Source organism: Filicampus tigris, chromosome 18, assembly GCF_054856515.1.
Source record: "Filicampus tigris isolate MCC_2025a chromosome 18, RoL_Ftig_1.0, whole genome shotgun sequence".
Lineage (NCBI taxonomy): Eukaryota > Metazoa > Chordata > Actinopteri > Syngnathiformes > Syngnathidae > Filicampus > Filicampus tigris.
The window spans coordinates 8657402-8670448 of record NC_141234.1 but is presented as its reverse complement, the minus strand read 5'-3'; the positions used below and the strand labels follow the sequence as shown (position 1 = coordinate 8670448).

Here is a 13047-nt window from a genome sequence, read left to right as displayed (position 1 = left end):
GGAAAAACAATCAATCAGAAACAGAGACATCCCATCGCCCCTACGTTAGCCACGGTTGCTACATTGGTAGCATCATTTCTTCGTAATGGAGTGTGACGTATCTGGCTTGGTAAAACAGACGAGTGCTGGCTGGAGGCTCTGCGAAAAGGAGGACTGCACTGTTGTGGGAGTGGTCACAGACGACTTCAATCATGGCCAATCAAAGCGGCTCCTTTCATTTCCTTTAAATGTCTCAATATGGTGGAAGCACATCTGCGCCACAGGGTGGGCACTCGGAGACTGCCCCAGACCCCCGATTGTCCATGTGGTCCGACAGCTGTGCTTCCCTGGGTTAAAAAATATAATGTTATGATTAAGAAGTTTTGATGCCCACTGTCCGCATACGTGGTCTGACAAGGTAGGGTTTGGATCACCATTCTCCAAGCAAATTGTCACTCTGCCAAATTGGCAAACACGCAGCCAGCCTTGCACTCATACGACCATCTGCACCCACCAACATTTGCGCCATTGGGCAGATGCGCTGTCTATGAAAAAAAAGGCCGAAATGTTATAGCTTGGAAGCTGTATTTTTGAGGAAAGTACAATGCCACAGCCATGGCTAACATCGGGGCTGTGGTGGTGTGCCCGCTATTTGTGTGGCGAACGCTTCTGTCTCTGATTGGCTGTTTTTTCTTGGGTGCTGTGGTTTGTTTCTAATCAAGTTAAAGGCACAAGATGAGGCTAGAGAGGGCTGGGTTTTTGTTCAGATTTTCTTTTTTTATCATACTACTACTACTACTACTACTACTACTAAATATGACCAAATGTGATTTATTGTGTGTGTGTGTGTGTGTGTGTGTGTGTGTGTGTGTGTGTGTGTGTGTTTTTGTTGTGTTTTGGGGGGGGCAAAGTAAGTCAAAATATGGAATATTTTCCCAAAGCGCACTAGACTGGGATCAGTATTTTACACTACAAATTGAATAATTTTATTATTGGAATGAAAAAACACAATTAAATATTTTGTTTGAAGAAAATAATTTGAGGCTCGGATTCATCTTATTATCATTAAACGCCTTAAAGAGCCTGCTAGATTTTAAATAAAACAGACTCAAGCCAAAATAAATCATTTTTTTTCAGAGTTCCAAATTATTAGCTATATATTGTGGCATTTTTCATCTACAACTTGATTCCCTTGGAGCAGGCTCTTCCAAAAATAATCCACCCTTTAATTAAATCATAAAATTAACACCGTTTTGAATAACAACTCCATGCTTGAATAAAGTATGATTATTAACACACACAAAAAAAATCATAAAAGCCAAGGTCCCAACACTCAATTAAAGTGAGCAACATGAAGCAAAAAAGCTGATCACGCCTCGCCCTTTTTGGGGTGATTTGGGGGGCTGCATAAAAGGTCGCAAGTCGACTGTTAATCGGCTCTTCACTCACTCTGATTGATTGGGCCCTCGGGTGAGGCCTAATGCATTTTCAAGGGCAATGATGACAATAATTGGCTACCTTCACTTCACCAAAATGGACAAAGTCCTAAAAATCCATCCACTCAACACTGACAGATCAGAGAAAACCGGAATAAAAGCTTCTATCAGTGTTTTCCAGGCCATGGAATAATAATTATGATATTATGAGGTTACAGCTGATATGGAAATGATAAAGGCTGACGGTGTTTTCACAGCTTGTCCTGTACATAAAATTGATGGAATTTGTTGGTTATTCTATTGTATTACCGGTATTCTTTCAAATTTTGCTGAAATGTAAAGAGTGGCTGTGTAGAAATTAAAAATAATAACTTGGGAGCAAGTATTTGAAAGCTGATACAAGTGCAGTTTCACGTAGGAGGAGATTGTTGGCTCTTAAACAATGGTGCAGCTATCCCCTGACAAAGTTGTGCCATGAGAAACAGAGCAGTGCGTTTCAGCAGGTGTGTCTTCCTTTCTTTTCCTTTCTTTTCCACCTCACTTCACATTCTTCAGCTGCTTTGCAGTGCAGTACTGAGCATTGCACTTCCTTCTGCGGGGCTACTTATTCATTGATATAGAGCACTGTTTATATGACCACCAACAGTTTTTCCAGTTCATTTCATACTTTTTCCAATAAAAAAAAAAAAAACATTAGAAAGGAGTACTATGATGATTTGTGAGCTCCTGAGACTTATTCTACTGAGTTCAAATATGATGTTTGCATTTGCAAGTATTTTGAGCATTACAGTATAATATGCTATCATAAAATCCCTCATTAGCTGTCATTAACTTAAGTATTCCTAATATAAACTTGCCATTGGATCAGAAGCTCTCATGGTTTCTTTGCCGAATTTCAACACTGTTTTATAGCCTCTCTTCAGGGGTTCCCTATTATCTTGAACCGGTCCAATTCCTGAGTCCATCTGCCGTGGACCTCCAGTCAAAATATCATCATGTGCTCTTGATAATAATTTCGCCTCTATTCATACAATTCCCTGCATATCCTAGAAAATAATCAGATGTTATTGATGTCCTCAACCGGCAACCAGGAAATAATAATAATAATAATAATAATAATAATAATAATAATAATGATGATAATAATAATAATAATAATAATAATAACTGCCTGTTTATTTGTTTTCCCTTTTATTCCAATGAGTACAACATCGCCATTAATGCATGCCCTATTTCTCTATGTTGTCAGGTATTCTTGATCAATTCCGTCTTTTTCCCTCCACTGTCTACTCGATGAAAAGCTGCTCTAATTATTCAGGGGCTAATGAGTGCATGTGAAGTAGGCCTGGGCCTTGGACAACATTAGAGGCCAAGCATGTCATTTGCAACCTCTGGTGTAATAAAAAAAATGATGCATGAGTGAGGGGGTAGAGAAAATGAAGAGCATTTTTAGCAAAAAGAAAAAGGTATCTTTGTTTGCTCGCCTTTGTTTACTCGGGGACTCTTTTTTTTTTTCTTTTTTAATTTCAGACAAATTCATCGCAACGGCTTTCAAACAGGAAAATGGAAATGTTGCTTCTGCCCTCTATTTCAGCGTCCTGGCAACAGAGCAATTTTCTATCATCAGGGATAAACGGCTTCGAACAGTACATTCTGGAGAAAAAAAAAAAGAAAATAAAAAAAGAAGCCCGTGATTGCTGCCCTTCCTGTCTGTTATCTAGCGACCAAATCCTCTCCTTCTTAGCGACCACTGTGCTGCCGTACATAATAATGTCGTGGATTACATCGAGAGTGGGAAAGGGGTCCCATGCCGTGCAGCACGCATGCATAAGGACATATTCCATTACTGCTCCATATTTCAAAGATTTTCCTTCCTCTTTTTTTCGCGCGTTGGCTGTGTGCCTTAACAGAAATTGAAATCAAATCCATTAGGAGCAGCGTGCGGGCCTTTGTTTGCTGTGGTCACCACGTGAACGTGCACACCTGCGTCATGGAGATGATATGCCAATGAGCCCATCCTCGAGGCATCATACATATGATTTTCGCACACAATTTATGTTCCGTACACGACACATCAAACGTTTGCATCGGTGCGTAATTTCTGTGCGTAAAAGCGGTGCGCCACCGTTTGGCAAACGGCTGCGTTAAGGGCCGCACGTGGTCATTTGTGACTGATGCAGTGGCGTGTGCGTCTTCGACGCCTTCCTGGCTGTCTGTGACACGCCAGTGGGAGACATCAAGTCTCATAAATGCCTCCCGGTCTCTCTTTTTAGTGGCAACCGCCGGTCCCCCTCTGCAGCCAAGGGGGTGGCTTTTCCACGCGAGCCAGTCAAAGCCACAGTCACACTATTCTCGTGGAGCTGCAGCTTAACGCACACATATGATTTACACGTGGGGCCACGCGGGGAAAGAAGACTCGCAGTGCGGAACTGGAAACAAGTGTAAGCGCTAAAAAACAATTTAACTTTCAAAATACGGACAGCAGCTAATGTTTTTTTTTTTTCAAAGCAGGTTGGGGTGTCAGGGGAATCCCACGGCTTGATAAGTGATTTTAAAGAGTCATTCATCAGTGTTCATAAGACAGACCACTTATATTAAACAACCATTGATTGAGCTGTGGGTCAATCATCTACTTACAGAAACTAAGTGATTTTTTTTTTACATGTGAAGTTGATCATTTTGGGCATTTTGGCGAGCTGGGATTTGACAATATAATGAGCGCAAGAACTCCCATGCATTGCTTCATTTTCATTATTCCTAAAATATCAATAACGGACTATGACAAATAAGGGGGTCGTGTTCTCACACTGAAACACACCCGTTCAATATTTTACCACGACCTTTAAAACTGAAATAAAGATGGTTATTAAAAATGTATATTAAAGCTGTGAAACCAAAGACGAGAAATAGTGCGCAATAAAAGTAGCAACACCACAAATGATTATGGAATCTTACCTTCAGCCTTCCTCATACGCCTATTTATTCCTATCAGTAAAATAAAACTATGATCGAAATAAATCCACGTGGACGTGTTGCATCATTGCCTGCCTGTGTGCTTCTCTCCTCTGCTGCTGGTGTAAAAATGATGATCCGGCAGCCGGGTTCTTTCACTTTTAAATCGCACAAAGTAAATAACAACCGTAGTTGACGATAATAGCAAGGTACCAAGTTCTTGTTAGGCTGAAAAGTGAAACTAAACGCCGCGTTGAGACGAACGTTCTTGATAAGAGGATAATTGAGGCGACACTGGCGTGTAATTAGGGTATAATTTATGCTATATACACTTTTATTCCAGCCTCCCAAAATAAAGCCAGTCCACCATCATTACGGCGAATTGTTCTAAATTTTATGGCAGCAATTTGAGGAAAGTGTGCCCGCTAATCAAATAGGTCTTCACACTACCTTGACTGAACGTAATTACAGTATTTTCATGGCCTTTTATGCGATGCTTTAATGCTACACTGCGCGAGAGAAAAATGTGTAGAAAATTGTGCTTTTTGATGCAAAATTAAATATGATTTTGGAGAGAAGATCTCAGGCCTCACAGCGGGGAGAAAAGACACTGACACATTATTTTTGAATCTCCATGCATTTTTGGGGGATATTATTATTATTGTTGTTCATATAATTATTGGCTGCACATGCCATGTGCCTGTTTCTTTTCAATCGTCAGAACAATCTGATGGCATAAATTGTTATAGTAAACAGAGGCGGACTGCAAAAAAAGAGGGAGGGGCGAATCTAGTTTATGATAATTGTTAGGGGCAGTCCAGACAGTTATTAGTTAGAATAAATGGATTAAAAATCGTCTGCTTGGACCTATAAGGGAATATGTGTATTTTTCCACATAATGCATTTTAATGCTTTCCTATTTGGTTTAAAAGGAGTCAAGTAAGAGTGATACGACGGGGGAGGGGGGGGGGGGTAAGCAAATATGTGCTGCTGGTTTGTTATGCTAGTGCACAATAATGCGCATTCTATAATGCGTAATTTGGGTGTTTGGGTTGGGCAGAAAAAGAAAGTGAAAAGCGATAGGGCAATTCCAAGCAGCTCAGCTTGTCTGTGGGAATTAGGCGTCTTTCCCATCCCGTATTATTCCCCCGCCTCGTAGTTGTAGTCGGAGCTGGTAAGGTGGGTTAACTCCAGCTCAAGTCTCCGCGAAGCGCACAGCCCTGCATGATGACGTCGCGCTCGGTTGACCAATAGGAAGGCGCTGCCCTTTGGAGACAAACCATTTTACTTGTAGTGTCTGCACCAAGTCTGCAAGCAAGAGCGCAATTTTAACAGTAAAAATCTTCCACCTCTTCTAGCCTACTTTGAGTGAGAATTATCACGGGACGGAGCGATTAAAGTCGCTCGTGGTGCTGATGGTGGTGGGGGAACCGGGGGACCTTGTCGGAAAAGAACAACGCGCGGTAAAGAGAGAGAGAGAGAGGGGAAGCCGATTCGGTCTTGAGAGAGAGGGGGGTGAGTGCTCTCAAGGCAGGAAAATTCGATGATGACCATGACTACGATGGCTGACGGTCTGGAGGCGCAGGACTCGTCCAAGTCTGCTTTCATGGAGTTTGGCCAGCAGTCCCACTCGCAGCAGAGCTCGCCGTCCATGGCGGGCGCCCACTACCCGCTTCACTGTCTCCACTCGGGAACGCACCACCACCAGCACGACAACACCGCCGCCTATCCGGCCGGCAACACCTACAACAGGTCCCTAGCGTACCCTTACGTGAGCCATCCGCACCACAGCCCCTACCTGTCCACCTACCACAACAACACGGGAGGACAGACGAGGTTAGACGGCGCAGGTAAGACCAAAACCGCCTCTGATTTTTTTTTTTCCATTGCACCTCCTCCACGCGTGCGTAAAAGCAGCCAAATAATTCGATTATGTTCCCAAGCCATCCTTTTATGTCGGACGTTTATGTCCTCCTCACCCCCCCTCCAAAAAGAAACAACAACAGGGTGTGATCATCCGCACCGTGCAATCCACACAACCACGCGAATAGAAATCAAGCAGCCTTGAATGTTGTAATTAGCATTTAATTGACACGTCATTACCGGCGATATCTGAAAAATGACAGCTCCCAAAAAAAAAAAAAAAAAAAAAAAAAAAAGCGGGCCCTCGCTGACACATGATGTCGCCGATTTGGGCATTTCAAACGTGGCTTTGAATGATAATTGCTTCCTTTTTTTGTTGCAGAGCAGCAGAAAACGACAGTGATTGAAAACGGCGAGATTCGATTTAACGGCAAAGGGAAAAAGATCCGCAAGCCCAGGACCATTTATTCCAGTTTGCAGCTCCAGGCGCTCAATCACCGTTTCCAGCAAACTCAGTACCTCGCATTACCTGAGCGGGCCGAGCTGGCCGCCTCGTTAGGACTGACACAAACGCAGGTAGGACGGAGGTAGACGAATTCTGCATGCATTGAAACACTCGGGGGGGGGGTTGTATTCACTTGTAATTGCATTACAACCCCCTCTTGGTTTGCAGGTAAAGATCTGGTTCCAGAACAAGCGGTCCAAGTTCAAGAAGCTGCTCAAGCAAGGCGGCAACCCGCACGAAAGTGACCCAATGCCGGGTTCCATGACCCTCTCCCCGCGCTCCCCGTCCATCCCGCCCATATGGGACGTCTCGGCTTCATCCAAAGGAGTAAACATGGCAGCCAACAGCTACATGCCGGGCTACTCTCACTGGTATTCATCTCCGCACCAGGACTCCATGCAGAGATAGACGATGGAGGCCTCCGCGTGCGGCCTCGAATTTGGGACTGGCGTTTTTTTTTAAAAAAAAGCATATATGACTGTACTGCTGTCATCCGTCACCAAATAATGTCAGTGACATTTGAGCCGATTTGGACCAAGACTGACCCACATGTGGACTTGTACACTGCTTTATTTTTTGTGGAATCGTGTGTCTTGTAAATAGAATCAACCCCTTCGCTTGTACAAACACTTTTTATGTTCTGTCAGATTGAGTAAACCGTGACTCAAAACATGCTCTGTGTGCTTTAAAAATATAATCTCAACAATTCTCACTGATATTGGGCCAACATTGCATGCGAGGAACGCGCCGCGTAGATCTAAAAAGCAGCATGAATGCTCGAGCGAGGAAATGAACTTACCCTGCCACCGCCGCTGCCTACATTCACCTCCAAAGACTCTCGCCGCATGCAGGTCATTCCACCCTCAATTATTGGAAGTATTGACAAAATGTTTTCTGCCGTCTCTCCGTCCTAATGCAGGCCGTTAAATGCCAAGCTCCGCGGGATCGATGCCGAACAAAGCAGCCAGCTGCAGTGGCGTTCAATATGAAGGAGATATTTGGGACAATTTGCGGGGTTTTTATCCAAGTGAGGCTTTTTTCCCCCTCTTTCTCATAAATGCAGGCATAATTAGGGTAATTTTTGATGTAGCCCGCTGATTACAGCGTTTTTACCGTCAAAGATAATTACCTGTAATTTTCTACCACTTTAATACTAAAAGGCATCTTTATTTTGGTTTGGAGGTAGCGCGGATGGAACAAAGCGGGGAAATTATTCGGTTATTCACATACAAATTGTCGAGAAGAGAGAGCGTTGGGGATATTATCTGAAATGGTGAAAAGGCTCCATGCAGCTGTCAAAGTCGCGGATGCCCCACTGGCGCACATTCAGGCTACCTGGGGGCCACCACCCCCACCACCACCACACGCACACACGAACACACACACACACACATGCATATACACACACACACACACACACACACACACTACAGGCCGTCTGCACATCCGAGACGTGTGACTTGCTAGCATGCAGCAACGCTGGTAAACATCAAAAACACATCAACAAGATCCTGCACAAATATCACAAATAACACTTTGCATCGTCACACACATACACACACACACACAATATATATATATATATATATATATATATATATATATATATATATATATATATATATATATATATATATATATATATATATATATATATATATATATATATATAGTCTAATTTAGATCAACATTTCAAATTATTCCCATTCTCAACAGCTCAAGCATTGGCTCTGGATTATGCAGGTGCACCTCCCTAATGTACGGCCTAACACCTATACATTGACTATACCTATAGCCTAACACCTGCCAATCGCAATGCAAATCGGATCGACTTTAGCACTCAGCATGCTAAGAAAAAACTCCACTCACAACCTTACCTTCCTCGTGCCTCTCTTTGGCCGATGTGCACAGTCGGTGCAGGCTCCGTAAGCAAATCCAGGTGGGAAAGTGTTTGCACACCGTGGTAAGCTCTTATATATTGCCTGCAAAATTAGCTGTTATTACTGTCACTGTTTAGTGATGGCGAGCATGGGAGAGAGGAAAGGAGGGGGAAAAAAGGGCCCTCTGCAATCAAGAACCGTGCGCATCTTTGCAAATTATAGGTAATTGTCAATGTCCAGATTATGATAATGGAGGCCCTAATCCTGCATGGAGAATAATTATTGTGGAGTGTTACAGGTGGAGTTGTCCAGTAAAACTAACTGTCATTATTTTTTCTCGATTTGCTGCAAAATAAAAAATAAAATAAAAAATAAAATAAAGCGTGGTGGGGTTGGGAGTAGCTGAGTGGAAAATATTCAGTTGGGACTAAACGTGGGCTCTACATTTAATGGCATGTGCTGCGTGGAAATAATCGTGGGATTGATGATTATAGGACGATAGTTTATAACGGTGATTCCAAACCAGCTGTGCCGTGGGGAATTGTCCAATTTCATTTAATTGGTCCAAAAAATATTTGCTACAAATAATTAAGCGCTTTGTTCAACTTGCCAGCCACGTGTATAGTGACAGACATGTAGAGCAATTACTAAATTGCTGAATATAGGTCATTTGAAATTTTTTTTGGTGTGCTTTTATATTTTTGGAATATAAAATGCTAAATAAAAGCTGTCCTAAGTTTTTTTGGTCGATTTGAACACATATTACGCACTAAAATAAATTATACATTGGCGTAGAAAATCTAATGATGAATTTTTGAGGACCAAAACACAGGATTGTGTGTCAGGTGGAACTCGCGTGGCTCAGTGAGTGAGTCAAATAACAGCGTGTGGCGTCCAAATGAATGTGGGAGAGAAAAAAGAGAAGGATGCATTTAGTGTGGATTAAAAAAAAAAAAAAAAAAGGATTCAAGAGCTTTGTGCGCATGCCCGGGAAAAATCAATTAGCTCCATTTCAAATGCTTAAATATGTCTTGTAAATGGCAAGGTTTGTTTAGTGGTTTCACGGTGGCTCTGGCTGCTAATGACATGGTGACGCTGCGGAGGATTTTGCCTTTCTTTTGGATTTTACCCGGAAGGTGGGCTGCGGCCGGGAGTGGCAGAGCACTGGAGCCGGCCTACCCCCACAGGAATGCGGATTGTCTCAGAACTCCGTGGCGTCCCCCCTCACCCCCACCACTACACCACTACCCACCACCTCCCTCCCCGTCGCCCCCTCGCTGCCATTCAAAGCGTCTAATTGTAGAGGACACAAAGCGAGGGAGGCTGCAGACTGTCTGCAAGCACCAAAAAAAAAAAAAGAAATTCATTGCTGTCGTGTGGAAAGCAACAAAATCAATAATAATGACAAGTGCAGTGAAGAGAAATGCAACTAGTATGTTGTAGAATTGTAGAAACAAGAATGTGCAATAAAAGCCTCGGTTTCCTTTTAAAATATCATTTCAGTGACAGATTTGTGTTAATGTGTTTTTTAAGATGTTGCAAATCCATAAAAATGGAAATAAACGGCAGGGCGTGCCAAGTGAAACATAATCTGAATAATTCATCTCGCTACTGCAGCTGTGATTTACAAGCATGTCTTTTATAAAAAATGTCACCCGAGGCTTACAATCATTTTCTGTGCCAAAGATATTGTGCCGAGTTTTCCAGTGTAAATCTGCAGGATAGATAAGACGGAAAAATAGAATCGGAGCTTGCAGAGTTCCATTGTCCATTTAAACGTTTAATAGTCTTCCAAAAATGCAATAAATTACATGCACACATTTACACATTTTACACGTTTCTTCTATGACTGTCAACATACATTGCATATTCCCCTGAAATGTATAGTCCCATAGAAGTTTTTTTTTTTTTTTAGAAAAAAAAATTAAATGAACAACATTTTTCTTTTGTTTTTTTTTTAATGTTGTTGTTGTTTTTAATATAACGTCCCCGCTCCGAGAGCCAACGAGTGCTGTATCGAGTTGGGGGTCTGCAGGTGGGCGGCCACCGAGCTTCCGATCGAGGATGTGTACCACGACCCCGAGCTTTCCAAAAAGTTAGAGGCTGACGTGTTGAGGCTTTGCGGCTGCAGACTGTGCGGCCTGGAGGGCCCGTGTGTGTCCCACACGGCGGGGGACTGTGGGGAGTTGCACGCCATGGGGTCGCTGGAACTGGGACTGTGTTCCGGGGGGAGCTCGCCGTTTTTCATGATCTTCTTCATTTTGGATCTCCTGTTCTGGAACCAAATTTTCACCTGGAGTAGAAAAAAAAAAAACAACAACGATGTAAGTATTTAAAGCAAAACTATAACGTAGATGTATCATGCAAACGCGCAATGGAATAACGCAGGCAAATTACGCAGGAAATTACGCATGACATTTTTTGCGAAATGAAAAACTGCGAAATGAAAGATAACTGAATACGTTATTTAATCTCACCTGTGTTTGCGTGAGACCCAGCGAGGCAGCCAGTTCGGCTCTTTCGGGCAAGGCCAGGTACTGCGTGTTCTGGAAGCGCCTCTGCAGGGCGGCCAGCTGGAAACTCGAGTAGATAGTCCGAGGTTTGCGCACTTTCTTCGGCTTTCCGTTCACCATTCTCACCTCAGGCTCGGCAATCTCCTTTTCTGTACAAAAGAAATATCTTGTATTTCTTATTCCATCAACGGCAAATTCAACAATTTTTTTCTTCAATTGTGGTGCAAAAATAACCCAGCGTTTTGATTCATAATAATAATAATAATAATAATAATAATAATATTAAGCTCTTACCTTGTGGACTCGGTTGAGCTCTGCTGTAGGCACCAGCATACTGGTGGTAGGCTGGAGTTGTGTACGAGCTGTAGTCTGTGTAAGATTTGGTCGGAAAATTCCCAGCAGATGCGTTCACAGCCGGGTACTGGTACTGGTAGGCATTGAGCGGCTTTCCGTACGAGGCTGAAGTGGGCGAACAGTAGCCGTGAGAGACTCCAGCGGCCGGACTGTAGTAGCCAGAATCCGTAGCGGTGGACTCGGGTAAAGTAGGAGATTCCTGGGAGGGATGGTGCATGGCGGAGAGCTGGAAAGAAGTCTGGAAATCTGCTGGTTTGACACTCGGGATTCTCCGGTCAAATACTCCAGTCATACTTCGGAAGTGAACGCTTGGAATAGTTCAAAAACACAAAAATAAAAACAGAAAAATAGAAGAAAAAAACGAGGTGTAGAGGCTCCAAAGTGGCGTGGAAACTACACTGGCATTGTGGGAATAGTCTCAGGTCGTCGGGCTCTGGTGAAGACTGCAGCCAGGCGCGCAGCAAAGACTTGGTTAAATCCTGAACGCGCTCTTACGCACTGCAGGGAGGATCTGGTTCCATTGGCCAGGACGCTCATACACACACGCGCGCACACAGGCACGCAGCACACACACACACGCACACGCACGCACACACGCACACGCAAACACACGTGGGCACGCACACAACTACACTCAAGTCACACTGGCAGCTTCCTTATTGGAGGGGAACCACCCGGACGTGCAGGCTGCACTCTCGTGTGGAAGCAATTCAACTATTGGGCATGATGCTTGTATATAAAAATATATAGTTCTACATGATTTATACATAAACTATTTAATGTTTTTTGAAGAACAATTTGTGCAGGTTAATGAGTAATTTCAAATATAATGGCCTAAGTCTCCCACGTAATCATTCTAAGCATATACACAAAATCAAAGTATCGTTACCCGTCAATTACATTTTTAAATCGCTCTCACGGGAAGAAATGTGTTTTAAAGACTCAACAAAAGGTGCAACTAAAATAATAAGGCTGTCATATAGTGGTGGAAAGCGACGACTAGTGTGAAAATTGTGTAACTGCATATTGTCTCATAAATCGCAAACCGGAAATACATTAAAGTTGACAATAGTACCCGGATGTAATGCATATATGATAAATGCGTTTATATATTTAAAAAAATGTATTTGATAGCCCAGGGGAAAGTGATATTTAATTGTGGGGATCACGCTTTTGTTCTTATATATAGTAGTAATTACTAGTTGGTTTGTGACTCATAAGAAGCTACACTTTGTACGTTTCAAATATGCCGACTTTTCGTGAGATAATTTTAGAGCCACTTTTATGAATCAACATCCCACATACAGTTCCAATGCTATCTTTGTATTGGCTTTCAAAAGAAAAGTTAACATTTAACGTGATTTCGTGTACGTCCGATTACAACTAGACTCCATGACCCGGAAATGCTTTTTTTTCTTAGTGAAAGCGCGCCATTCTTGTTGCGGTGAACCGTAGGCAGTAGAATGAGTTTAACAATAAAACTACATTTATAAACTAATGTTATGGTTAGTAATTGGAACACTGTTGCATACGATGTTCAATTGTGATATTTATGGTTGTAAACA

At 42.7% G+C, this 13047-nt stretch overlaps 2 protein-coding genes across 2 annotated transcripts; one reads left to right on the top strand and one right to left on the bottom strand.

Annotated features, from left to right (window-relative positions):
• Positions 1-5362: 5362 nt before the first annotated feature.
• On the top strand, positions 5363-8168 carry dlx6a (distal-less homeobox 6a). The gene is made up of 3 exons (XM_086014444.1): positions 5363-6217; positions 6613-6806; positions 6904-8168. Exons 1-3 carry the CDS (start codon positions 5911-5913, stop codon positions 7141-7143), a joined length of 741 nt encoding a protein of 246 aa, XP_085870570.1. The 5' UTR covers positions 5363-5910; the 3' UTR covers positions 7144-8168.
• Positions 8169-10374: 2206 nt separating this feature from the next.
• On the bottom strand, positions 10375-12689 carry dlx5a (distal-less homeobox 5a). The gene is made up of 3 exons (XM_086014473.1): positions 11423-12689; positions 11093-11277; positions 10375-10908 (listed from the first exon to the last, which is right to left on the bottom strand). The coding sequence occupies exons 1-3, from the start codon at positions 11772-11774 to the stop codon at positions 10591-10593; spliced, it is 855 nt and encodes a 284-aa protein (XP_085870599.1). The 5' UTR covers positions 11775-12689; the 3' UTR covers positions 10375-10590.
• Between the last annotated feature and the right edge of the window lie 358 nt (positions 12690-13047).